General features: G+C 44.6%; 2 protein-coding genes across 5 annotated transcripts in view; one reads left to right on the top strand and one right to left on the bottom strand.

Moving 5' to 3' along the window:
- fip1l1a (FIP1 like 1a) overlaps positions 1-13,728 on the top strand; it is a 26,870-nt gene extending 13,142 nt beyond the window's left edge. The window contains exons 10-13 of one of the 3 annotated variants that reach the window (XM_079350826.1): positions 1,168-1,217; positions 2,034-2,202; positions 13,259-13,372; positions 13,475-13,728. In XM_079350826.1, the coding sequence (XP_079206952.1) occupies positions 1,168-1,217; positions 2,034-2,202; positions 13,259-13,372; positions 13,475-13,565 (424 nt within the window). In that variant the 3' untranslated portion in view covers positions 13,566-13,728. The remainder of the gene's footprint in view (positions 1-1,167; positions 1,218-2,033; positions 2,203-13,258; positions 13,373-13,474) is intronic. The other 2 variants (XM_079350827.1, XM_079350828.1) reach the window with 2 other exon arrangements.
- A 195-nt stretch (positions 13,729-13,923) lies between these two features.
- lnx1 (ligand of numb-protein X 1) overlaps positions 13,924-24,441 on the bottom strand; it is a 44,240-nt gene continuing 33,722 nt past the window's right edge. For both annotated transcript variants that reach the window (XM_079350796.1, XM_079350797.1), the window contains 7 exons: positions 23,472-23,680; positions 21,550-21,987; positions 20,199-20,333; positions 17,860-18,037; positions 16,595-16,841; positions 15,906-16,064; positions 13,924-14,743 (listed from right to left, as the gene is read on the bottom strand). In XM_079350796.1, the coding sequence (XP_079206922.1) occupies positions 14,608-14,743; positions 15,906-16,064; positions 16,595-16,841; positions 17,860-18,037; positions 20,199-20,333; positions 21,550-21,987; positions 23,472-23,680 (1,502 nt within the window). In that variant the 3' untranslated portion in view covers positions 13,924-14,607. The remainder of the gene's footprint in view (positions 14,744-15,905; positions 16,065-16,594; positions 16,842-17,859; positions 18,038-20,198; positions 20,334-21,549; positions 21,988-23,471; positions 23,681-24,441) is intronic.

A 24,441-nucleotide genomic window follows, 5' to 3' on the forward strand; every position in this document is an offset into this window, starting at 1 on the left:
AGAGAGAGAGAGAGAGAGAGAGAGAGAGAGAGAGACAGACAGACAGAGAGAGAGAGACAGAGAGAGAGAGAGAGAGAGAGAGAGAGAGAAGCCACAGGCCGTACACGGGTCATACACACAAACCGCGATGCATTTAAGATTCACCTCAAGCTGACTTTGTTAACGCTGCTCTTTTTACACCATTTGATTGTTTTTGTCTTTCTTGTTGTAAATCTCCTTCGTGCTTTTGCAAGTTTTAAAGTCGCCTGAAATGGTCCAAACTGAGTTTTCTAAAGGTCTCAGTTTGAATTTATTTTTCTAACATCCAGATCAATGAAGGAGAGCGGATTGTGATGATCCTTTCCTTTTGCATCTCACATGTATGATTTCTTGTCGCCTGGTGCTGCAGCAGCGCCCTCCTCTCTCACTCGACCTTTAAAGGATCCCGTGTTGCACATTCGATGAAGTGGGACTCATCTGTGCTCGTGTTGAACGCAGACGGAGAGGTGTGAGCGGTGTGCGGAGCGGAGAGCTTTGAAGAGCCGCCTGCCAGCAGCCTCTCCATTCACTCACTCTGCCTCCATTCACAAACACCATTACAGCTCCAGAGAGAGAGGGAGCCGACCGAGCTGATGGAGCTGCTGACTGTAGATTTATGGATTTGGGTTTGGACCCACACCTGGTGGGGAGCGTGCCATCAGACCAGCTTCACATAAACCGTCAGCACACTCGGAAGTTTTCTATTAACGAGGGTGAAGGTCCAGAAGAGTCCACGTGGACGGGCTGAAGATCAGATCCGACCATTAACATGTCCTCTATTCGCTCCCCTCGTGTTGGCAAGCACACACACACACACACACACACACATCCTGACAATGAGCCAGACACTTCAAACAGTCCGTAAAACCCAGCTGTGCATGCAGAGGAGAGCTTTGATCACCGTCCACTTGTTGTCTTTGATTCCCTGAGTCATCTGTAAACCTGCTTGCTCTCCGTTTCCTTTTGCAATTACAGAATTAATCACCTGAAACATTAACTCACGCTTTACGTCACCTGGCAGAAGATGCCTGCCAGAAATAGACAACAAGTGATGTAAACTGTTGACTTCAGATACAGTAACGTGTGTTAAAGTGAGGTGAGGTGGTGGAGTGATGTCAGGTGACTCATGTCGACTTCTTTCCTTTTCAGCTCTAAACGCCTCGATGTCCCGTCAGCGTCACTCAACAAACACTCATCAGGTACCTTCCTGTTTCTAAAAGAAATCAACGTCTCCATGAGGAATTCAACACAATATGCCATGTGACATACTGTACAGCCAATGACAACGACCTATGACCCCGTTCCTTACTTTTAGATCCAGATTTTAAATATTGACCCTTTTTAACATCTGGACGATGACAGTATGTGACTTTCTAAACTCAGATCTAATGTGTAAAACTGTCTCATTAATATTGATAAAAGCCACATTAACCGAAGAGTCAAACAGTGAACATTTTATTTCAGGATATTAAACACAAACATTAGTGCTTGTGACAGTTAAAAAAAACGTCAGTGAGCACGTTTTCTTATGAAGTGTAGAAAAAGGAAGATGAGCGTTTGCTCAGTTTTGTCAAAGTTGACAAAAGTTGTTGGATGTGAAAACAGGGGTGGAATATATTCAACACAAACGAGACACTGTTTAAAAATCAGGATGTGAAGACCTTCATTTTCACGGCTGCGTTCTTGAAAAGCCAACATGATCCGATGAAGACCTGGTCGACGTTGGCTGTTGGTTTTTTAAAGATCAAGCTTTCACTTGTGAAATGTCTGAGATGTTCTGATTTATTCAGGCAAAAACATCTCATTTAAAAAAATAACTTTTAGTGTCTTCTGTTGAAATTGTCCCTCATGTTCATTTAAATAAATCATCAGAAAAATTCAGGTGCTGCTCTGAGTGCAGCGATACTCTGACTTTATGAAGGCTTCGTTCATCCAGAAACTTCCGTCAGTGAAAAGTCGCCTCCATCACCTTCTGTTTCTCCTCCGTCAGTCGGCTGCTCTGCTCTTCTGTTTAGGTGCGACCTCCTCGATCCGGAAGACTCCGGCCTGCAGCTCTGGAGTGATGGACGCTGCCGAGGCCTGGGAGAGCTTCATCCTGCAGGATGTGCGTGAGGAAGGCCGAAGCAGAGAGCGCAGATCTGACAGAGAGAGGGACAAAGAGAGCTGCTCCTCTGCACACAGCAGGTGAGTCCATCTTCACAGTCACATCACACCGTCTGCACTGGATGTCATTCTCAAGCTTGTATGTACTGTATATCATGTGGATCAAGCAAACAGACACATTGCACAACCATCCTTCATGTCCCTCTCTGTGGCTCCTCTGCAGAGGATTAATGCAAATGTCTGCTGAGCAGCTGTGATCCTCTGGATTAGGCAATATAGTGCATTGATTCTGGTCCAGATATCCACTCTGTTTTAGGCTACTTCAATATGTGAGGATTTGAGGCTGTGTGTGTCTCTCTGACACACACGCACACACACACACACACTCAAAGGCATGATTTGCTGGAGAAGGACTGGAAACTTCAGAGGAAAGTAAAACAGAACAAAGGAGGAGGAGTGGGAGGAAACGGTCTGTTTGCCAGGTGAGGCGGGAGACGAGGGCAGAGCACAGCGCTGGCATCAGTGCACGACTAAACTGCACGGTCTTATATGAAGGTGCTGTATGGAGTCTATACTCCCCGTCTCAAGTGGCAGAGCACCAAAAGACACGTGGAGGAAAACATTATCACTTGTGTGTGTGTTTTTCTCTCTTACTGTACAGTTTGTCGTGAAACGTTAGCTTCAGTGTTAAAGTCAGAGAGCGGCTCCCGTCTTCTCTCTCCTGCTGAAAGCTCGAGTATAAACAGCTTTGAGCTATTGTGAAGAAATGCACACCACTGCAAAAAAATAATAAATAAATGTAATAGTATTCTGATGAAAATCCTGTGACTATTGCAAGGCCGGGAGAAATAGCTGCCAGCATATGCAGAACAACTTTTCTGTCCCCGTTCTGGAGCGGTGAGACGGGCAGGTTGCACTTGACAGGAGGGAATGTTTTTTTTTTCCAGCTTCTTCCAGGAAATAATGGAGTGTTCACTGCGCTGCCTTGAGCCTTAGCTCCTCTCCCTGTGGCTTACGGATGATAACAGCCAATCGGATTTCCACTCCAAATTTTAGAATCGTGGCCTACTACCCTACAGTGGCGCTCACACTGCAGCGCTCACATGCATGTAGGAGCCAAATCCTGCCCTACTTTCCCTCTGCACACTCAGTGTTGACTGGTGGCCAGATGTCTATTTAATTATGATCAACTCTGGCAGCTGCCGACTGTAATACACACACACACACACACACACACACACACACACACACACACACACACACACACACACACACACACACACACACACACACACACACACACACACACACACACACACACACACACACACACACATCCTTGGTCCTCCTCTCAGACTCCTCTGCTGACCTGAGGCTCACACTGAGTGAAAGGTGAGCGTGACATTTTGCTGCGACGGAGCTTTCCTCGCTGAAACGTGAACATGTTAGCGTGAGGAACGCTGCGTTTATTAACCTTGACCCAAACACACGTCCAGTCTGCTGTGACTGCAGGATCCAGTTATTAGACTGTGACCACTTTAATTACAGCTGATATTTAGTCTGTCGTTTTTCCAGGTTGTAAAAGTTGTAATGCTCTTTAAAGTAGGGTTGAAACCAGAACAGATATTTAAGTTTGGATATGATTCAAGATAAATTAAAAGCTGTTTTGATGCGATGGAAACAAAACAAAAAGAAGTCCTAGGTGCAAATATTAAGTTTGTTTTTTTTAAATAGAAATATTGCAGGCAAACACGTCTTTAACGAAACACAGACAATGTGTCTGTAATTAAGACAAATGGATTTATTCCTCTCCTACGCACTTTGTGAATGAAAGAAGGAGCTTCTTGATACTTTTGTTGATTAAAATAACGGAGATTGAATCATTTTAAACTATGTGGAAAAGTATCAAAGTAAAAATCACAAAAGTTTAACAACCTTACATTTACTTGAAAGCATGAGTTGGAGCTTCGCTGTGACAGAAATTGAAAATAAGTAAAACTGACAGATAGAAACCATCCTCTCTCCACTTTTTATAAAATGTGTGTTTAAACAGGCCGTTTGGAGATTTCCCCGTTGTGACATCACAAAGGGCAGTAATACCTCCACGTGGTGTGTGACACCCTCACAACTCAGTGTTTGTTGAGCACGGTGAGAGTTTGCTTGCATATTGCCAGAGAGCTGACCACGCCCCCTTCCAGAAAGGGGGCGTGGCCAGACACCCCTCATTTGCATTTAAAGCTACAGACACAGAAACAGACTTTTCTTATATGGTAGTTTATAGATTAAATAACTTTTAAAATGTTTGTTAAAGGAAGTTTGCATAATCGATAATTAAATTACTGATTCTTTCCAGGTCATCTGGAAATTTAAACACTTTTTTTATTATTTGATATCTGTTTACATATATAAAGCAGTCATAGGTCCATTGTCGTGGAATGGAGCCTCCTGCATGTCATCAGGATTACATTCTGCCGCCTTCTTGCTGCCTACAAAGATTGCTTTCCACGCATGCATCAATCCTGCTGCTGTGATTGGTCGGTCTAGCTCAGACTACAAGTGTACTATAAACTAAAACCAGAACACTGCCTGCTGGAAATGCAGAGAAAGGTCAAACGAGGGAAGTGGGACGTGAGGACAGCTGGGACGCTGAGGGCGAACTGATGAGGGACAGAAAACAAAGGGATCACATGTGTGTGACAGACGCTGAGAAAATGAATGCACAGGAGATTGGATGTTTTCACATCATAGATTTGTGTAATGCCACAGTCACATTGTGTCCTGTGCACGCTCTCCAGGCTCCGCTCATGTATTTGCCCTACATTCTGGTCACATGATCAAACTACACACGGTGCATGTAACGTATGCACACACACACACGGCCATACGTACAGGATGTGTGTTTTCTCTTTCAGTGATTTATGACTGTGCTAGGAGCTATTTTTAGAGCTTAGCTGGAGGGACTCATCGTTAGTGTGTGTGAAACAGATGGAGCCTTCCTTCGCCTTGTTTCACGCCACCCGTCTTCATGTGTGAGGTCACTGCGAGGGTTCGCTTTGTGCTGCCGCAGCCACATGAGCTGAGTCACACGCGGGGAAGTGTGTGGCACGGCATCAGCTACTGGTTATCAGCTGTGGTCGTAAACCGCAGGCCTCAGATTCACCACAACTAATCGATTCCATGAATCAACACTGAGATTCTTCACGTTATCCAGCGAGTGATACTCTGTGATCGCCTCCAACATCTTTATCCTTTTAAGAGGCAGCTCCAGTTACTTCATATCTGGTACCAGGGAATTCTAGTTTGGTGTCCATGAAGTTCTGGTATTAAAAAAATAACTAATTTCTCTATTCCTGATAAATTTAAAGGATAGAATTATTCTCATCTAATTGAATTCTGATTGGCTTAAAGTCCTCCATGTTTCCTTTGAGTGACACCAGCCTGCTTGGTGTTGTTCTGTTTCTGAACATTTGGCTTGTGATGCAGATGACTGTGAGTCCTGTATCCTCCTGACGGACGGATCAGACGTCGTTGGCTTGTTGGCTCATTAAATTAATTTGATGATGAATTTGGAAGTTGCGCGCTTCATCGCAGCTCCAGTCACGTCCCCACCGTTTGGGAACAGGAAGTGCAGGTGCCCAGCCCAGGTGTACTTCCTGCTCATACGATCAACATGTAAGACCAACGAACTCAAAGGTGATCAGTCTCCCTCCCTGCCGTTAACACACAGATACATAATAATGACTGGCCTGCCTCTGTACACCCATCGTGGTTACAAGGGCCGAGGAGCTGATTGGACGTTTGTCGCTCTTTAATGTCAAGTCAGATCTCTGGACGGTAAACCGATCTCCCATTTTTCAGCTCCTGACTGAAATTCCCTGCGTCCACGTTGTAGTGTTGATGCAGTTTGACTCAGATTCACATGTTCAAAGACAAGTTGAACCGACGTCGGTCCGTTGGATGACAAACGATGAAGAAATGAAAATGATGATTGTGTACCTGCTTAAACTTTTCCTCAGCGCTTCATTAGAGAGCAGAGACGGCTCACTGTGAGTGTGGAATAGGAGCGGTTGATTAAGGAAGGGCAGCCGTAATACAACACAGAGGAAGCAGTGCTAATTCACAACAGCAGACGCACGCTAATAACACTTTACAGCTTTGAAACAAATTAGCACCTGCCTTTGATAACAGCCTCATTTCCCTTTGCGTCGGTGCACAATGGAGTGATTTCTTCGTCTCAGAAGTTTCACGAGTCCGTCCTCAGAGCAGCGTCTGGAGGCAGCGTTGTGTGTTGGATGAACGGTGCCGTCTCAGCTCCAGTTTAGGAAGCGCCGTCAGATCCAGGCTGCCTCTTCCCTCCCACCGTCGGCAGAGCTGGATGAAGTCAAACCTGGATTTTCCTCGGCTGCTTTGTGCCTGATGCAGCTTTCATCCTGGCTGCAGGCTCCGTCTTGGAGCTTTTATTTTCTTTCCGCCTACATCTGTTTTTTGTTCTCCTCCTTTACCAAACTGACTGAGCCCTCAGTGTGCTAAACTTTCTCCCTTTGTGTCTCGACATCATGCATGAAACTCAATTTTTCTCGTGGCAGGGTCTGCACCTAATCGATTTGAATGTGGCCTGTGTTTTTCTTTTGGAGCATTTTAAGCCCACAGTCTGTCTTTTCATATTAAACACAGAACCTCACTTAGTGTCACAGCTCTGCAAAGAAGCTGCCACACATTCCTCTGACATTTATAACCAGCATCACTGGCTTGCTTTGTTTGGGTGAAGACTCTGAGACCTCACTGTCATCTTTTGTGCAGTCGGTTCAACTTCTCTCATTCTGTTGGTTGAGTCCTGCTTTAAGGACTACAGCCTCCGTACATGGGGCCCGACTGAACCACTAAGCCACCTGCACCCTGTAGAGAGCCCGATCACAGGCCTACCTCCACTCCTCTTTGATATATTTAACTTTGTCATTTTGTATTTTACATTTTCACACATTATATTTTTTTTTTTGCTTTTTAGTGAAACTTTATTTTCTTTGTGTCATTCGAGTTTACCTGCACTGTCCTTCATTGCTGCTCTGTGCGCCTTTGTGCCCTCGGGACAAACAAAGTTTTTCGAATTTAATTGAAATTATATCAAGTCTCATCTTAACAACATTTTAGTTTCAGTCAATTGGACCTTCATTACACACGATTAGAATTTTAAACACGTCCATATTTAATTATTTTAATGAGCTGGTTTGCTCTTCTAAAAACCTGAACTAGTTCCCTTTTAACTCGGTATGTAGCGTGATCGTATATCACAGTATGATAATATCACAATAAGAGGTCCAACAGTACAATATTTACTCTGATACTTTTCTTTTTAAAGAAAAGCAAATAAAGACTTAATTAGTTTGTTTCAGTCAAGAAAAGTTTTCAAAGAAAATATAAATATAATGAATCCTGCTGTCGACAGAAAGACAGAAAAAAAAGAGTCCATGATATTTGAGTCGTCAAAGTACATATTGGAAGCCCCGCCCACTCGTGATTTTGATTGGTTTGTCAGGAATGCATTGATGAGTGTTTCTATTATGTTGGAGCGTTTTTGTTTGCTGGGACACTGAGCACTGAAAACACTGAACTACATGAGTTTCATATCAAATATCGGCGCCGCTCATGGACGCCGTGCACACAGGCTGAACATCACAAGTGAAGAGTGAACAGCTAGCTTGATTATTGTGCTGAGTTTTAAATCAACGTGAACATCGTTCTGTTCTGTTGTATGTATGTCTGATGTATAATGGGGATGTGAAGCAGTCAGAAATCTCTCCACACATACTTGACATAACTCAAGTGACGAGTTAAAAAGAGCGCGAGATAGTGGAGTGGTTTTAGGTGTCCACTCTGAAGCTCCTGACAAACAGAGGGACGGATTCCAGCGCTATAAAAAGATCATCACAGATGTATTTTAATTGTCTTTACACTCTCAGTGCTGCTCAGAATAACATAAAGGGACAAAGCTCACTTGATGCTTTTAATCCTCTCTCCTCTTTTCTTTGGAAACAGAAACAATATTACATAACTCTAAATTCTTTTATCAGCATCATTTACTCATCATAGTTTATGAATCATCAGAAAAAAAAATACAACTTGAACAATTATTTATAGCCTTACTTTGAATGTTGTCAATTATTTTTAGACCTGCTAAGGCTTATTAATCTTTTTTTCCTTATTTGTTTATTTATTTGTTTATTTATTTGTTTATTTTTTTGGGGGGGGGGGTTAAATTTAACCCAGAGACTGTATAGAAACATGGACGCAGCATCAGTGATGTCATCCATGGTTACTAAAGGGGTCTTTTGAAGCCTGTTGATGGAAATATTCTGATTGATTTATCTCCTTTCATATTAACCTGTGGCTCTGATTATTGTGCTTTTAGATAACATTTGCATTTTGATAAAAATCCCTCAGTTATTCTAAAATCAGAATTGTTTCATCAGTGGAGCAGAAAACCTACAGAGAGTCAGGATAGCGTGTTTCAGAATCACGTGACCTGCTGCTGCTGATCGCTCTGTTCTCCTCTCGTGCTCCAAACTCATTTCATTGTTTTTGATCTTCACTTTTTACTTTTGCGAGTTTTATTGGATTTGTTCTTTTTCCTTCATGGGACTTGTTTTGCTGTTTCACTGACTTTGTGTTTTTTTTTTTTGTTTTTTTTTCCTGAATGTTTCTGCATCGATGGAAAATCAGTAATTCACCAAAACCAGTGCTTCGGGTGGCTCATCAGATGCTGCAGGTTGTTTGCTGTATGAAAACCTTCAGCTGTCTTTTCTCTAACTTGGCACAGCTTGCAAACGTGCAGATTCAGAATCATCAACCCGACCTTTCAGATTCATCCCACTTCTGTCTGCTGCTTGAAAAAGCATCACATCATGGTCAGATAAGACACATCTGGTCCATGTTCTCAAAGTGTTCTCATCAGGTGTGCGTCTGGCAGACAGTGAGAGGAGCTCAGGTGACACTTCCTGTGTTAGACTCGTGCCACCATGGGATTTGTCAGAGAGTTAACTAGGAGGTCACATTAGCAGAATCTCCATATTAATTGGCTGTAATGTGATGAATGTGAGGGCTGATTCCTGCCTGGTGGTTATCATGGAGTGACATGTGACATGTGACATGTGAGGGGAAGGAGAGGCGGAGACACAAACAAAAAGAACTGAGGTTGTGTTAATACAGCACAACGAGTCATTAAAGGTCAGATATCATGAACTTTGTTGGGTTCATAGGTCCGCTCTCGATCACCTGCCTGTATTTCTAACGCTCTGAATCACCCACGATCAGGGTCCCCACGTGGGCCAAGTCTAATCTGATTGGCCGGCCGATCCGCTCTCTCGTAATTGGCCAGTCGTTCTGCTTTTTTCTCGGATATGTCCCGCCCCTTTTACCATACGCTACAGTCAGTCTGAGGGGAGCTTGTGCTCGCTACAGTGCGGCGATGGGCGTGGATCAGTGACGTCTGTGTCTTGTGATGTCACTCCACGCATTTTTAACGAGGGACCGAACGTTTCATGTGGCTATTGCTAATGCTAACAGGAGGAGGCAGGAGAGCTAAAACCAGAAGCAGCTGAATATGGGAGCTTTAACACCTTCTATTTGAATAATTTAATTCTCATGTGAAGGAGTTATTTCATCTGTAAAATGTCAATGATACAAACCAAAGCTGTCCTTCAAAGAGAATCTAACACACACTGTCAGACTGCAGAACACGACTTGATTTAAAACTCTACTTTTGAATCGTTCAATAACTACTTCATGAGATTCATTATGGTTGCATTTGTATTAATATTTCATTGCCAGTGGTTTGTAGACTTGGACTTATTAATGAGTATGGACGGCCAGTTGTTGCTATTAGAGACCACTCCCCCCCCCCCCCCCCCCCCCCCCCCCCCCGGCGCGCTGAAGCTGAAGTTGCAGCATCTCAGCTCCACAAGTAATTAGACCTTCAATTTTATCCAACCACTCACAATTTATTTATTTATTTCTGTGGATATTACGCTTGTGTTAATTGTGTCAATCACAGACAGCGTTTCATATCCGCAGTGTGGCTGCCGGGTGTTTGAGTAAACTGACTGCAGAGACGGACCCGCACATAATTACACCGCACTCAGGCTCAGACGTCTTGTGAATCCTGCGAGCGCGGCGCCCTGACAGCCACGGCTCTATTAATGAATAAAATCAGAGAGCTAAAATATGAAAACAAATCCTGAGGCTGCCATGCTATAATTTACTCTCTCTAACGCCGTCTCCTCGGGAGCTGTTTGTCTGTGTTCCTGGTGTTATATGAGCTGGTTGTTTCTGTGTAGAAGCTAATGGCTCTGAGCGAGAACAAATGTGGGCCCTGGGTCCAAATCCCAGCTGCTAACCGAGGAGCTGTCTCCAAATATTGAATATATTTAGCTTCTTTGTACTTGCAACATCCCTGGCCCTTAAGGCTCTCTCTCTCTCTCTCTCTCTCTCTCTGTGTTCTGTGGAGCGAGTCGATGGTTGTAATTACTGCAGCCATGTGTGAGCTGTTTGTGCAGCAGCTCAGTATCTGCACTTTTTCCTGTGAACTATTTCTTGTTGAGGCGATACTTTTTTCTGTAAGCAGCAGAATGAACCGGGATGAATCTTAAAGGTCGAGTTGATTACTCTAAATCTGCAAATCTGCGAGCGGTGCCAAGTTCAGGGCTGCTAGAGAGAAGTCAGCATACCAAACAACCTCCAGCATCTGTGTTACTCGTTTTCTGTCGGGCCTGTAACTGGAGATGTGTTTTTTTTGTTTCTTGGTAAAACAAGGTCAGGAGCACGAAGTGATAACACTGTTGTTCTCTCTCGGAAAGGCGAGAAAAAAGAATCTGTTTGGATTTTATAACACTGTTCAGATGTTGGTGCGACAGCAGAGAGTTGCTTCTATAATCCACGTTACCGAGAGCGGTGACAAGTTTAGCGAGGTCGTGAACTGAAGCCGTGTACGCAGTTCAACGCTCTTCATATATTCAGCAACTCACAAAGAAGTCGCTGTTGGCTTTTGAATTCAGAAATGTCTTGGTGTTTTTTTTCTTTCGCTGCAAATCAAAAAACGTGTTTCTGCCACTTGTTTGCCTCTGAGCGATCCTGCTGAGGTTTCATCGACGGAGCCTTTCTTTGTTGGATGTGGTGCATCGTGGAGCACTGAGAGTTAGAACCAAACTATGTCCCCAAAGTGAGACTGGAAAAGAGTCAAAGTGGTTTCAGGTTTGGTGCTGCAGGAGGATTTGGGTCTGGGGGAGCAGGTCTCTTTGCTCTGTGACTCAGTGTATATGTTGATCTGTGTGATTGCTGTGAAACACTTTATTTACATTCTTTAAGTCTGCAGGGAGGACTGAAGGCCGGCGTCGTTAGCAAGGTTAGCCACGCTTAGCTCGTAGCTATTCGTCATCGTTAACAGACGGCTGAATTCAACCCACAATGCCTTGCATGTCGGTTCACTTCCTGGTTTGGTTTGGATCGTTTTCTTTCCACAGAAAACCAAACTCTGGGGAAGAGAACTTATAACAATCCACTTCATATTTTCAAAGTAAAAGTTATTTCTTTTATTCAAAACCTCCTGCTCTCATAACACGCCACCGTGTTATGACCTTAACTGAGACATGAGGCGGGAAACGAAAATAAAGAGCTCCTCCCTGTTTGCTCAAAAAGGAGGAGGAACCACTGGAGGACATTAAATGCACCTTTTATCATCATCTTTATCAACAAAATCAAATCCATTCAACTGTCCTTCCAAAAGAAAAATAATGTCAAAGAAAAGTCCAAGTCTGTGGAAACGTCTCTGTGTTCAGGTGTTCACTCACCGGTCTGGCAGCCGTAGTCCTCCTTCCCGGGGAGATCCCGGTCCTCCAAGGCCCAAGTCTGACTCCCATGTCCTGGAGGAAACACCGCACCTCAAAAAAAAAAAGATAATCCCCAGAAAATAATCCAGACAGACTCTTCTCTCTCCCTCTCCCTTTGTTCACCTTAGCCCCGCCTCCACACACACCTGTGTATCTCAGGCTGAGTAGGTCACCTGACCAGGCTAACAGGCAGGGACATAACACACACACACACACACACACACACACACACACAGATCAGTTCTGTGGTCGGCACCAGAGTTCGTCTGAGCGTTCCCTCCACCCCAAAAACCCCAAACAACCTATCCGACAGAGTTTATTTCTAACAGACTAAACTGTCCTTCTGAAGACGCTAACGCTGACATGAGACTCAGAGTGACTCATGATAGTGAACGGTTACACAACCAGCTTTGAAGGTCACCTTGTAACGAACAGAGTTACAATCATCTGAAACTTTCAGCATGGACCCGTTTAAAGTCAGGTACATTTCCTCCTGATGTTTGGTTGTTCAGTAGAGCAGCAGCACGTCCACTGTCCTCCTGTTTGTGGAGGACAGCAGCGTCCTCGTGCTCTTTGTGTGGGCTCAGGGTCAGGCGGTCCGGCTGAAAGGGCCGAGATGTCCTCCACCAGGATGTGTCACGTTTTGTGCATCAGAGAAACCTTCACCAGCACGGTTACTCTGACAACACGCTCTCTCTCTCTCTCTCTCTCTCTCTCTCTCTGCTTTGGTTACATCATATAAAATGCAGTGAATGAAGATGTGGCCTTGCGCTTTTATTTTGAAACTTTACAGTGAATTGTTAGACGTGACTCTTTCGTTACCTTCGGACTGTCCTTATCGTCCTTCGCGGCCTCAGTTGGAAGCAAAGTTTTGGACATGTTGTGCTTCTCTGGCGGGGTTCGTCGTGTTTGGAGGGGACACGAGGTGAAAGACTCGTCTGGATGCGAGACGGTTAGCTCGGAGGATGTCGCAGCCTCACTGCTCGGCTTTCATGTAAAGGTCTCTCTGAGCCGCTGGTGCCGGACTCTTTGTTACTCAAAGTCTGCGGAGGCTCAGCCAAGGCAAGCAGAAGGCCCCGTGGTTCCTGGATCTGCTCCCTCGAGCTCTGACTTATCTCGGTCCCAGCGGAGAGGAAAGAAAGCGGCAGCAGTATCGTTCCTGTGGGCCAATGCACTCTGCCTTCTTCTGCATTAACTTTGAATTTAAAAAAAAAAATCATCCAGTTTCAAAACGCACTCGATGCTTTTTTTTATTACAGCAGGAAGGAGCAGCAGAGACACTGGGAGCCAACAAAGCAAGGACACGAGAGAAGCAGTGAAGGAAGAGAAGACAAGAAGAGCTGCAGAGCTGAGCAGGACGCATCATCACACAGGTCTCACACACACACACACACACACACACACACACACACTCGTCATAGAAGGATTGAAAAGAAGACAACAGAGGTGTGACGTCAGTGTGATCTGTGTTTCAGCAGCAGCAGGATGAAGGAGAAGGACGGAGACACGAAAAGGAGCCACAAACACAAAAAATGCAGAAGAAGAAAGAAGAAGGCGGCGGCGTGACGGCGTGCGCCGACCCCGGGAGGAAATGAAAGTCTGACTGACTCTGATCCACTTAATGAGCAGCGCTGCCCCGCGGCAGCTCGCTGACATCAAGATGATTTGATGTTTTCATTGCGTCAGACGTGTTTCTGTTTGCTTTTAAAGCAGGAGTGTTCTCACACCAGTCTCTTTTTCCAATGACTTTATTGATCATTTAACCAAATGTATCGTCAGGTATACTACACAGGCCGAAGCGTGACACACAGAACCAGACCGCCCACACACAAACCAAGTCAGTATTTTTTCTTAAAAGTAAGAAAATGAGTAAGGCCTCCACAATTTCACCTAATTAAATATATTTTTTTTTTACACCTTATGAACACACTGATCCTTTATTTTCCTTTTTAATATATTTGTTTTATTGCCAGTGGTTTGATAATTTAGCTCTAAAATCAGAGAAAAAAAAAAAAACCTCAACACAGACTTCTACTTGGCAACGTGTCGTCAGGTTAACGGATGAAGATGACAACCACTGTCAGTACAAACAGGATGGAGCCGAACCACAAACAAACAGAAGAAACGTATCACAAGTGCTTGGATCAGAACCTTTTTTTTTTTTTTTTTTTGTTCTTTTTTTAAACACCCAACATTTACAGTAAAGAAATGTGAGTCCAACTTAATGCATACCATAATATTTAACTACTGGAATTGGCAACGTATTGTGTCTCCTCTGGCTCCGCCCACCCCACCTCTGGGTGCCACGCCCAGACAACGACGTGTCCTCTTGACATCTCAAGTCTGAAGTGGCTCAGTCCTGGATCCTCCCCCGTTCTGTGTCGGTCCTCGGAGGGCCAGGTTCATCTCTGGTTTCAAAAAAAAAAAACCCAGTCTGAAGTTTGTCCTTCTCCACACTCAGCAAAGTCTCGGCCGTCCATCAGAAGGGAGAAATCCAAACACGCACAGCTCTAATCTAAGCTCCTCCCACACAGCAGGCTGAGGGGAGGGTACGCCAGTCTGAAGCTCCGCCTCCCACATTTGTTGGTCCATGCTGTCGGGTTCAGAGCTACATCAGGCTGCCCGGCCACGACACAATGGTGAGAGTGATCCTGCCCCGAAGCTCCTTCAGCAGGCGGACCAGCGCTGTGTGAGTCATCCCCCATGTGCTCTTCCCATTCACCTCCAGCAAAATGTCCCCACACCTGCAGAGGGACCAGAAGAGACACTTGAGACAGGACAACATTCGGCTGTGTTACAAAGAAACATCAAATTCACAATCTCTGTCCAGCTGTGCAGATCTCTTTGGACCATCTGTCTCCAACACGGACTCGCTCAGCCTATAGTGATTGATGCAACACGATTTAGATTGCTTTTACATTATCAAAATTAACAAATGTGGGTGGAGCCTCCCAATGTGCAGAAGCTTTAGGCTTCGCTGCAGCAGCCCGCTGAGACCCCTCCTCTCCCTCGCCCACACTCAGGATGACTGCAAAGAAGGTTTAGACCTTTTCATGCAGAAAGCTGCAAAACGTGCTCGTCGCAATTTCTCATAGCTGCAACTTTAACTGTTATTTATGAAGGGAACATTTACAGTATTAAACATAAATGTTGTGGGGACGCCTGTAGCGCAGTGGTGGCGCTCGCGTCACGATGTATGGAGGCTATTGTCCTCACGTGGGCGGCCTGGGTTCGACCCCAACCTGAGGCCCTTTCCTGCATTCCCCTCTCGCTCCCTGATTTCCTACACGATCCACCTCTCGCTCAATAAGGGTTGAAAAAATATTTAAAAAAACATACATGCTGCCATTTGATGGATTGGAGCTGTTTACATCTGCAGTCTATTCGTTTGTCAAATTAAAAATCTTAAAAGACTTTTTATAAACAAAACGATAAAAGTCACAAACCCTGACCTTTCAGAAAGTGTTTGTTATATAATGACATAAAAACAGTGACTTGTTAAAGATGATGTTAGTGGACTTTAAACAAGTCGTCCTTTCATCCAACAGAAAACTTTGTGTCTGCATTAGCCAAGGACAGTATCTTTCATTTCAGGTCCCGCTGTAGCTGAACAGGACTGAGATGTCCTCCAGCTTGAACTCCTCTGAGAAAAAAAACCTGCTTTTTTTTTTTTTTGTGGTCTGATGTCACTTTATGCATCTTAAAAACACACAGTTTAAAATCCTCTTTTCTCTCCAACATGATCAGCAAATCATTTCATTTCAGAAACTTTAACCAGCAGATGTTTGTCATTCATCATCCGCTCCTTGTAGCACTTTAATAAATGATTTTGAGGATATTAAAAGGATCTCTCCGCCTGGCGTATCTCTGCTCTGCAGCAACAAGAGATAAACTCAGTGTGAATACCTGATCCGCCCGTCGTTGTACGCCGGCGTCCCCTCCACGATGGAGCGGATAAAAAAGGATTGATTGCAGTTGACCTCCTCTTGACCTCCCACGATGCTGAAGCCCAGGCTGCCCGAGGTGCTCCGCCGCAGGACGATGTCTTTGCAGCAGTACAGATGCCTGCAGCAGCCAAGAGACAGAGATTAGAAACCTTAATCTCTCCACTGCAACGTGAAGTCATAGACACCGTGCGAACGGGGCCACTTTCCCTCCCAGGAGGTAAAAGAGTCTGGCTTCCATATCGGTCTCACAGAGATAGACCAAATCCTTTAAAGTGGACTGGACCGCAGTCCCATAGTGGATCAGGACTCAGTTATGGCCCCTATTTTTATTTCACTTTAAGCAAAAAAGCATTCATTGTTTCCTGATAAATAAAATACATTCAATATTCACTGATAAAACAGCAGTGAATATTTAAGCAGAAAAGTAAGTTTGGAAGTATAATGAGCTCTCTCTCTCTCTCTCGCTCTCTCTCTCTCTCTCTCTCTCTCTCTCTCTCTCTCTCTCTCTCTCTCTCTCTCTCTCTCGCTCTCTCTCCCTCTCTCTCTCTCTCTCTCTCCAGCTGGCACCAGCTTGCACAGGTCAGAGGGTCCAGTGTCGGGCGATAGATTATGACAGGCTCAGAAATACTTGGGCTCATGCGGACTGACCTGGGGAGCTGCAGCCATGACACCCACAGCGGGGAGTAGTCGTCGTTGGGGAGCGGGCTCTTGGTGCTGTCTGTGGGTGAGGGTGCGAGACAGGGGGGCAGCGCGCAGTCCTGCAGGCTCTCGTCGGGAGGACGCATTTCCAGGACCTTGAGCACAACGGGAGACGAGGTGTTCTTCAGGTTTGCCACGGCCTCGCTCCGCGTCACCCCCGTCAGGTCCACGCCGTTTACGTTTAGCAAGATGTCACCTGCGGGGGGCGGAAGGGGACAGCACAGATCAGCCCTCAGCCTCGGCGCAGGGTTTCTGCCCTCATTAAATCTTTTTTTTTTTTTTTTTCAAAAGACCTCACAAGGCAGGGGCTCATCATCCGCCTGATTAATATGCAAAAAGCTCCCTGCGACGACACAAAGGATGGAAACCAGGAGCCACCTGCGCTTTAAAAAGCCTCCTAATGATGAAAGTGCTGCAAAGAGAAACAGACAGCACGGTCCAGCCTGCTAGAGAGCAGCTCAAAGGACACGTTTGCTCTGCACAGATATGCAAATGAGCAGTCAATCACAATAAAGAAAACAGGGTTCACACACACACACACACACACACACACACACACACAGCTGCTGCCTCTGTGTCCTGCATGAATTCAGCCATGTGCACACCTTGAACTGTGCACAGGACAGACTTGATTTTACGTCTGTTTGCTGCAGCTTGCTCTCATACACGGATCCTGAAGGAGGGGCCATCGAGTCTGATAACAGGCCGTAATATGTTCATGTTATATGATGGATCTGCTGGAATCTGTGGTTAGGATGATAAACGTCTCCCTTCTTTCCAGACTCCAGAGGCTGCAGCTCTATTTCAGAGCTGACTGATTCCACGGAGCAGAATAATCAAGCCGCTCCACAACGAGTCCTGAGATCTTCTCTGCTCCTGCTTCTTTGCATCTTTTAGAGCCAATTTGTGGAGCGCTGAACCGCTGAGTTTTTTTTTTTTTTTTTTGCTGCTTGGATAAACTTCATAATGAAACATGAATCCTAAGTGTTCATCACTCATCCTCTTCTTTAAATACAAAGTATGCATCATCCCCCCCGACAGTCTGCCAGCCTCACAGAACAAATACTCCATCCTGTAAACGAGTAATTATCTGCACAAAGCGCTGAACGTGACGTCGTGAGTAACTACATGAGCAACGTTCAAACAATTAGAAAATGGAGTTTACAGGTGAGTGATGGATGGAGAGACATCTGTCGGAGCTCGTTCGTTAATACCTTTCCGGATGGAGCCCTCCTGTCCCACCACTCCGTCAGAGTCGACGTTTGTCACGTAAATGGGCAGGTCCCACCCTCGGCTGGACATCCCTCCGGCTACCGTCATGCCCAGCGAGTCGTACGGCTCCTTGGTCAGAGTCACCGTCTTCTCGTAGCACGCCGGCTTCTGACAGGCGTCCTGAAGGACACACACAGTTCATGCAGAGTGAGTTTCACCGCGTGTGGTGCACATCTGGAGAGCAGCACAGATGTTGGAGATGTTAGGACCGTGCAGTAAAGTAGTTTGGTCAAAACTGAGCGTTAAGCTAACAAACGTAATGAACTTTCTTTTATTTTTTTTTATTAAAGATTTATTTTTGGCCTTTATTATAGAGGGAAGAAAGTGGACAGAGTCAGAAATCAGGGAGGGAGAGTGGGGAGAGACATGCGGGAAATGGGCCACAGGCTGGACGCGAACCCGGGCCGCCCACGTGACGACTGAGCCTCAATACATGGGACTGCCGCTGCGCCACCGGCGACCCCGAAATGTAATGTACTTTCATTTAATCTGTCTGAAATCCAGCGGTTACATTTTACACTCTTCATCGCTCGGTCATCGATGCTGTGATTCATCATAGCTTCCCTCCTGACATCCTGTGTCTACAGATGATCTATACATCCAGAGGCCACTGTTATCAAGCGTCTCTAAAAATGGGAAAGAACATTAAAAGGATTTTGAAGTTCTTGTGATTCTATGCAGCCGTGGTGGATATAAAAGGTCACATATAATCACGCTGTCTTTGATTGTGTATCCACACTTTGATAAACACAATTACTCAGGACCGAACATGATATGAACTTAATTGTGACACCAAGGGCACCTTATATACGCCACGTAATCTAATTAGATCAGGAGGAGACATTTGCATATTAATAAAGTCTGTTTTCTGGGGGGGGGGGGGGGGGGGGGTGATAGCTGGCTCGATGACAGCGCAGGAGGATTCACACGCTGAGCTGTGGGAGCATCAGTCCTCTGACACAGACATCGGTGGTCATTAATGAACGACCTCATTAGCATAATGTGTGATTTATAATATAGGATGGTGATTAGGACGGTGCGTCTTCATTGCATGTGCACGTGGGATGTTCAGAGGTGATTTATTCACGGACGTCATGATGATGTGTGATTTGGTTGGCTGAGCGAGTCTGTGTGTGGGATAAAGCCAATCGGATTATATTTATGGCGGCCGTGTTTGTGTGTCAGACGGGGGACGGCGCTGCAGAGTAAAGCTTTAATGACCAACACATGGAGGTTTGATGGGATGTTGTTTCTACTGCGTCGCTAAAGTGCTGCGATTCACATACGCGAGGAGATCGCTCGCCGTCACGTGACTGACCCCGGGGCACAGCACGCACTATAGCTGCATAAATACTGTCTACACACACACACACATGCACACACATGCACACACACACACATGCACACACTCTCCCAAGCAGCCAGGATAAACCACATTCAGTCCACATTTATTTAAAACAAGATTCTTTTCATTTGAGGGAATTGATTTATTCCTTCTCGTTTAGGATTCGGTGTGAAGGTTGGTGAACACACAGAACAATGATGGACCAATAGAAAACATCAGATCTGAAGGTTGTTTTTTTTTTAAAGAATGAAATATTTGCCCTTTGTGTGAAATAAAAGAAAAGAGACCTACCAGACAACGTAACAACATAAAAGCTTATCCCTCATCTAAAGGTGCTCATAAAGGTTTTATTTACTTCCTGTGCAACCTCGTCAAATCTCATCCATTCTGTCAAAGCCGAAAATAAAGTCATCTAGATGTAAGGAAGTCCAGAGGGAATATAAAGCATGAGGCTGTCTTTTTCTCTAAAACTTCAACAAACACTAGGTTACTAACAACCTTACATAAAATATCATGAACTAGTGTTTGCATGTGAAGGCCACCATAATGTGAGTTGTGTCCGTCAAATGACATCTCTACTTTTAAGAACGGGATACGCCACCAGCTGCAGGAAGGAAACGAGAAAATCTGTCAGCAGAGGATGGAGGAGGATAATCTTAATCCTGCGAGGTGAGTGTCTGCTTTCTGTTTGGTAAAAAAAAAAATAAAAAAAATTGGATGTGTGCACTGCTGATTTGGATGCAGCGCGTCTCTGAAGAGGAGAAAAGTTCCCCTCCAGCTGCACTGCCAGAATGACACGCTCGGCTTTGATGGGGGAATAATACCTCCACGGATCATTTGCACCTGAAAGAGAATATTTATCACGGGACGGGGGAGACAGAGGAATAAAGCTCGTCTGTGAGCCGGCTGCTGTTTGCGTCTGTATTTGCTGCTCACCAGGAGTGTTTGCTCGATGTCCACGGGGGAATACGGTGGGGGACCGTCCATGCCCCATGGAGCCTCTTGGAGGATGTCTGGGGTGGGCAGGCAGATCTGACGAGACACGATGAAGTGCACTCCCTCCTCACTCGCCTGGAAAACATGAAGAGATGATAGAAGCTGTCGATACTTGCTTCGTATTTTTATGTTTGTTATACTCAGAAGAAGTTTGTCTTTTACATTCCAGACTGCAGGAAAGCTAACTGGTTAGCGTAGCGTAGCAGGACAAACAGTTAGCATGGACTTTGTGAATGGTGAGAAAATCCAACTATGAGCACCTTTGAATAACACAAGACATGTAAGAAACTATCATTACACTTAAAGGTACAGTCTGTAGAAAAAACAATCAAATGTAGCCCCTCCATCTGTTAGCGCACGCTAACAGCCGCCATGTTGTTTCATTGTTATGGAAAAGCCAAAAACATAACTATAGTCCAGCTCAAAGCATCCAGAGGTTTGTTTGTTCTTTAAGCATCAGATATAAAACTTCTTTCACATCCAGAGTTGTGTTTGAAGGCAAAAATATATTCTCATGTCTTTATTTGTATTTTTGAATCAGTTAAAAATTCATTTTGGGATAAAATTTAAATTCATCAATCGTGTCATCGATGTGAGAAGGCAGCAAACCTCCACCTGGATCTGTTCTCTGAGTTTGTAAGTCTCCTCCTAACTTGCCAGTCCACTCACTCTCATTCACAGATTCATATGCAAAGTAGTCCATCAGACACACAGACTGACTGGCTGGCTGCCCCCCCCCTGGGATTTCTGCAGGTCTCCGCTGCACACAGCTGACTCCTGAATTAGCCAGTCTGGCCCATTATTGCTTTACTTGGACTAATTTAATTTCTGCCCTGCCAGTTCTTAATCTCTGACAGAGAGTGGCTGCTCTGAGAGGCCATGCTGGCTCCACGGAGACCCTCGAGAGCCGCTCAGACAGGAACTCCAGTCCCAGAGACCCTGCACAGCCAGCCGCACAAACACTGCAATTAACCACAATTAACCGCAAACACGCCACCATAGACTGGCATCAACCAGGAACCAGAGGCAGCCACATGCTGTCCATCAGGGAATCACCACAATTACATACTATTAACTGCAGCGAGTGCAGACACGACAACACAACACAACACAATTAGCCTGAATCACCACAATTATCTTTAATACCTCAGGGGGGACAGAGTCAGACCAGACCGGTCGTTTACGGTCTGCAACATGAGGACTCATTAGACTCCCACAGATCGGAAACTTCCCCAAACAAATAAACACGACGCCTTAGTTTCATCGATTTATTTAAGACCTCTCAGCTGACCTGGATGAGCAGAGCCGCGTGTTCTGGAGCTCCATAACGGAGATCGTGCCCGTTGATGGCGAGCACGCGGTCACCGACACACAGCTGTCCGTCCCGCGCTGCCAGGCCGCCTTCCAGCAGGTGGAAGATGAACACGCCGTGCTCCTCCGGCCGCCTCACCAGCTTGATCCCCAGCTGCTCGTCCGGGGCACTTTTATTCAGCACCACGTGGATGCTGTCGTCCCTCAAGGGAAGGTGCGGCAGGCCGTGAGACAGGTGACCGCCGCCGGCGACGTCGTGGCCGTGCAGGTGGCCGTGGCCGTGCAGGTGGCCATGCGAGTGCGAGCGGTAGCGATGGCGCTGTTCTCTGAGCACGGTGAGCCGGAGGAGCTGGCAGGGCTGTTTGAGGGTCGCCACAGCGAAGCAGTGCGGGACATTACTGATGTCGATGCCGTTCACCTGAGAGAGCGAGAGAGGAGCGCTTTAAAAGGACGGCACATCGCTGAGTCTCATTTATACATCTTTATGTTTAAGGAAGATTCTGATTCTGTGTCTTTCATTTGCCCAATAATTTATTTGTAATGTATTTGATGTATTTTTGTATTTCTATGTTTGGCTGCTCGTTGTCTGCTCTTGTGTTGCTGCTCGTCATGTCCAGGACACTTTGAAAAACACATTTTTAATCTCAATGAGTTTCTCTTCCTGGTTCAATAAAGGTTATAATAAATTATAATAAATTTACCCCACACTGTGCAATACTTATTGTATATTTTTCCACTATAGTTTACTTCATGCAGTGCTATATTTATTATATCTCTGCTACAGTTTACATTTCATTCTGTGAAATATTTATATTTATATCGTATATTCTGTTGTAGTTCTAGATTTTTCATACTGTGAAAATATTTCTTTTTTTTATATTCCTGCTAAAACTACTTTCCATACAGTGCAATATTTATTGGTTTTTATATCTCATATACTTCTAAAATCACATCCATACTGTGCAATATCTATATGTTTTTTATATTTTATATCCTGCTTAAATCACTTTCATACTGTGTAAATATATATTTTTTATTATTATTTTTATATTCTATTTACCGCTAAATACATTCTATACTGTGCAAATATTTATATTCTATATTTTATATATTGCAAAAATTACATTTCATACTGTGACATTTATATTTCTAAATTTTATATACTCCTAAAACTACATCTGTGAAAATAGTTACAATGCACTATTTATATTTGACACGCTACTATAGACCTGATATCTCGTACTGTGCAATAAGAAATCTGATGTCTGTTTATCTATTTAAATTTAGTATGCTGCAAACTGTAAGGAGTCCTACCACACATATCCCACCTTCCCTTAACGAGGGTCACTTGTTTTTCTTTTTGACCCATACGCTTGTTGTTGTTGTTGTTGTTTTTTTGTTCTTAGCTGTGTGCACTTTAAGGTGAAGCCAAGTCATCTCATTGTACAATTTGTATAATGACAATAAAGGCATTCTTCTTCTTCTTCTTCTAATAATAATAATAAACAGCATTCACTTAACAGAATGGAAGTAAACTTTAAACTTGTTTAACTACAAGAAAAACAAACAAAAAAAAGCTCCTTTTTTTGCACATTCAAATTCTGTGGCGGTGTGGGTGATGTTTTGATTTGCATCTTTTTGGCTCTGCACACAATTGTGCAGAGGACATTCAGTGTTTGTTGCAGGAATCTACATTTCAACAAGTGACTAAAAACTGGGTCACACAATTCTTTGATTAAATTTGATCAAGTGCCAGATCAAATATCCAGTTTCTGAAGACTTTACATCACATACTGTAGTTAGGAGGGTTTTATGGATTTGTGACTCAAGCAGCTTTACACGGAGACGTTTCAGCTTTGATCCCTTCTTTCTGATTAGTGGAACCAATCTGCTCTGTGATACCTTCAGGATCATGTCGCCAGGCAGCAGGCGACCGTCCCGAGCGATGACCCCTTCTCTGTAGATGTCCTGGATGAGGATGCGCACCAACGGGGTCTCATTGCCACCGACGATGCTGATGGCGAGCGGGTCCGAGGGATCAACCCGTGTGATCTTTATACTGGTGAGTTCGCCGTCAGGGATCAGGTGATGCAGCTGAGGGAGAGTCAGCACTGAGGGAGAATGAAAAAAAAAGAAGGCTGAGTTTGGCTCTTAATTTACTGTAAAACATTAAAAAAAAATCGGACATGGTGCCAAATAAAACAGAAGAGGAAGTGGGAGAGAGAGAGAGAGAGGTAGACGTGGTGGAGCGAGGGCGAGCAGTGAAACCAGCTGTCTCTACTCCCTCAGGTTACTAAAACAAACTTGTACAAGCCAAGAGGGAAAATTCACTTGGCTGATCAACCCACTCAATGTTTGTATCATTAGTCACATACATCTGTAACAACTATGCTTGGGAAAACCCTCAATTTCAGATTTCCACAGGGTTACTCGTGTTGGGAGCTCGAATGTGCACAAACTTAGCTTGGATCACAAAACGCAAAGAAATCTGTTCGTCTTGTGAGAACTAAACTCTTTGTTCGCCACAGTACTGAAGGAAATCAACGGGCACCATCAAAGTATAATTTCTGAAAATATACACAAATGTCTTCACTCTTAGAAACAAGGGGCTGGACTTGATTAAAAATGTTTAACTAATTAACTCAGGGCTTTCTAATTAATTAATCACATTTTAAGTGCGTCACAATATTTGCCCTAAACAGCAACACTTCTCAGTCTAAATGGATTTTGGTGGATGAATGAATACAATGCATGCAGTGTTATTTGCTTCTCAGTTTCATAAAGCTGTTGGAGCTTGTTTGAAATAGTTTTTCTGCTCAGCAGCTGGAAAGTTGGATCACACGTTGCTAACTGTAGCACATTTTCTAACCCC

The sequence above is a fragment of the Symphodus melops genome (assembly GCF_947650265.1).
Source record: "Symphodus melops genome assembly, chromosome: 8".
NCBI classification, from domain to species: Eukaryota; Metazoa; Chordata; class Actinopteri; order Labriformes; family Labridae; genus Symphodus; species Symphodus melops.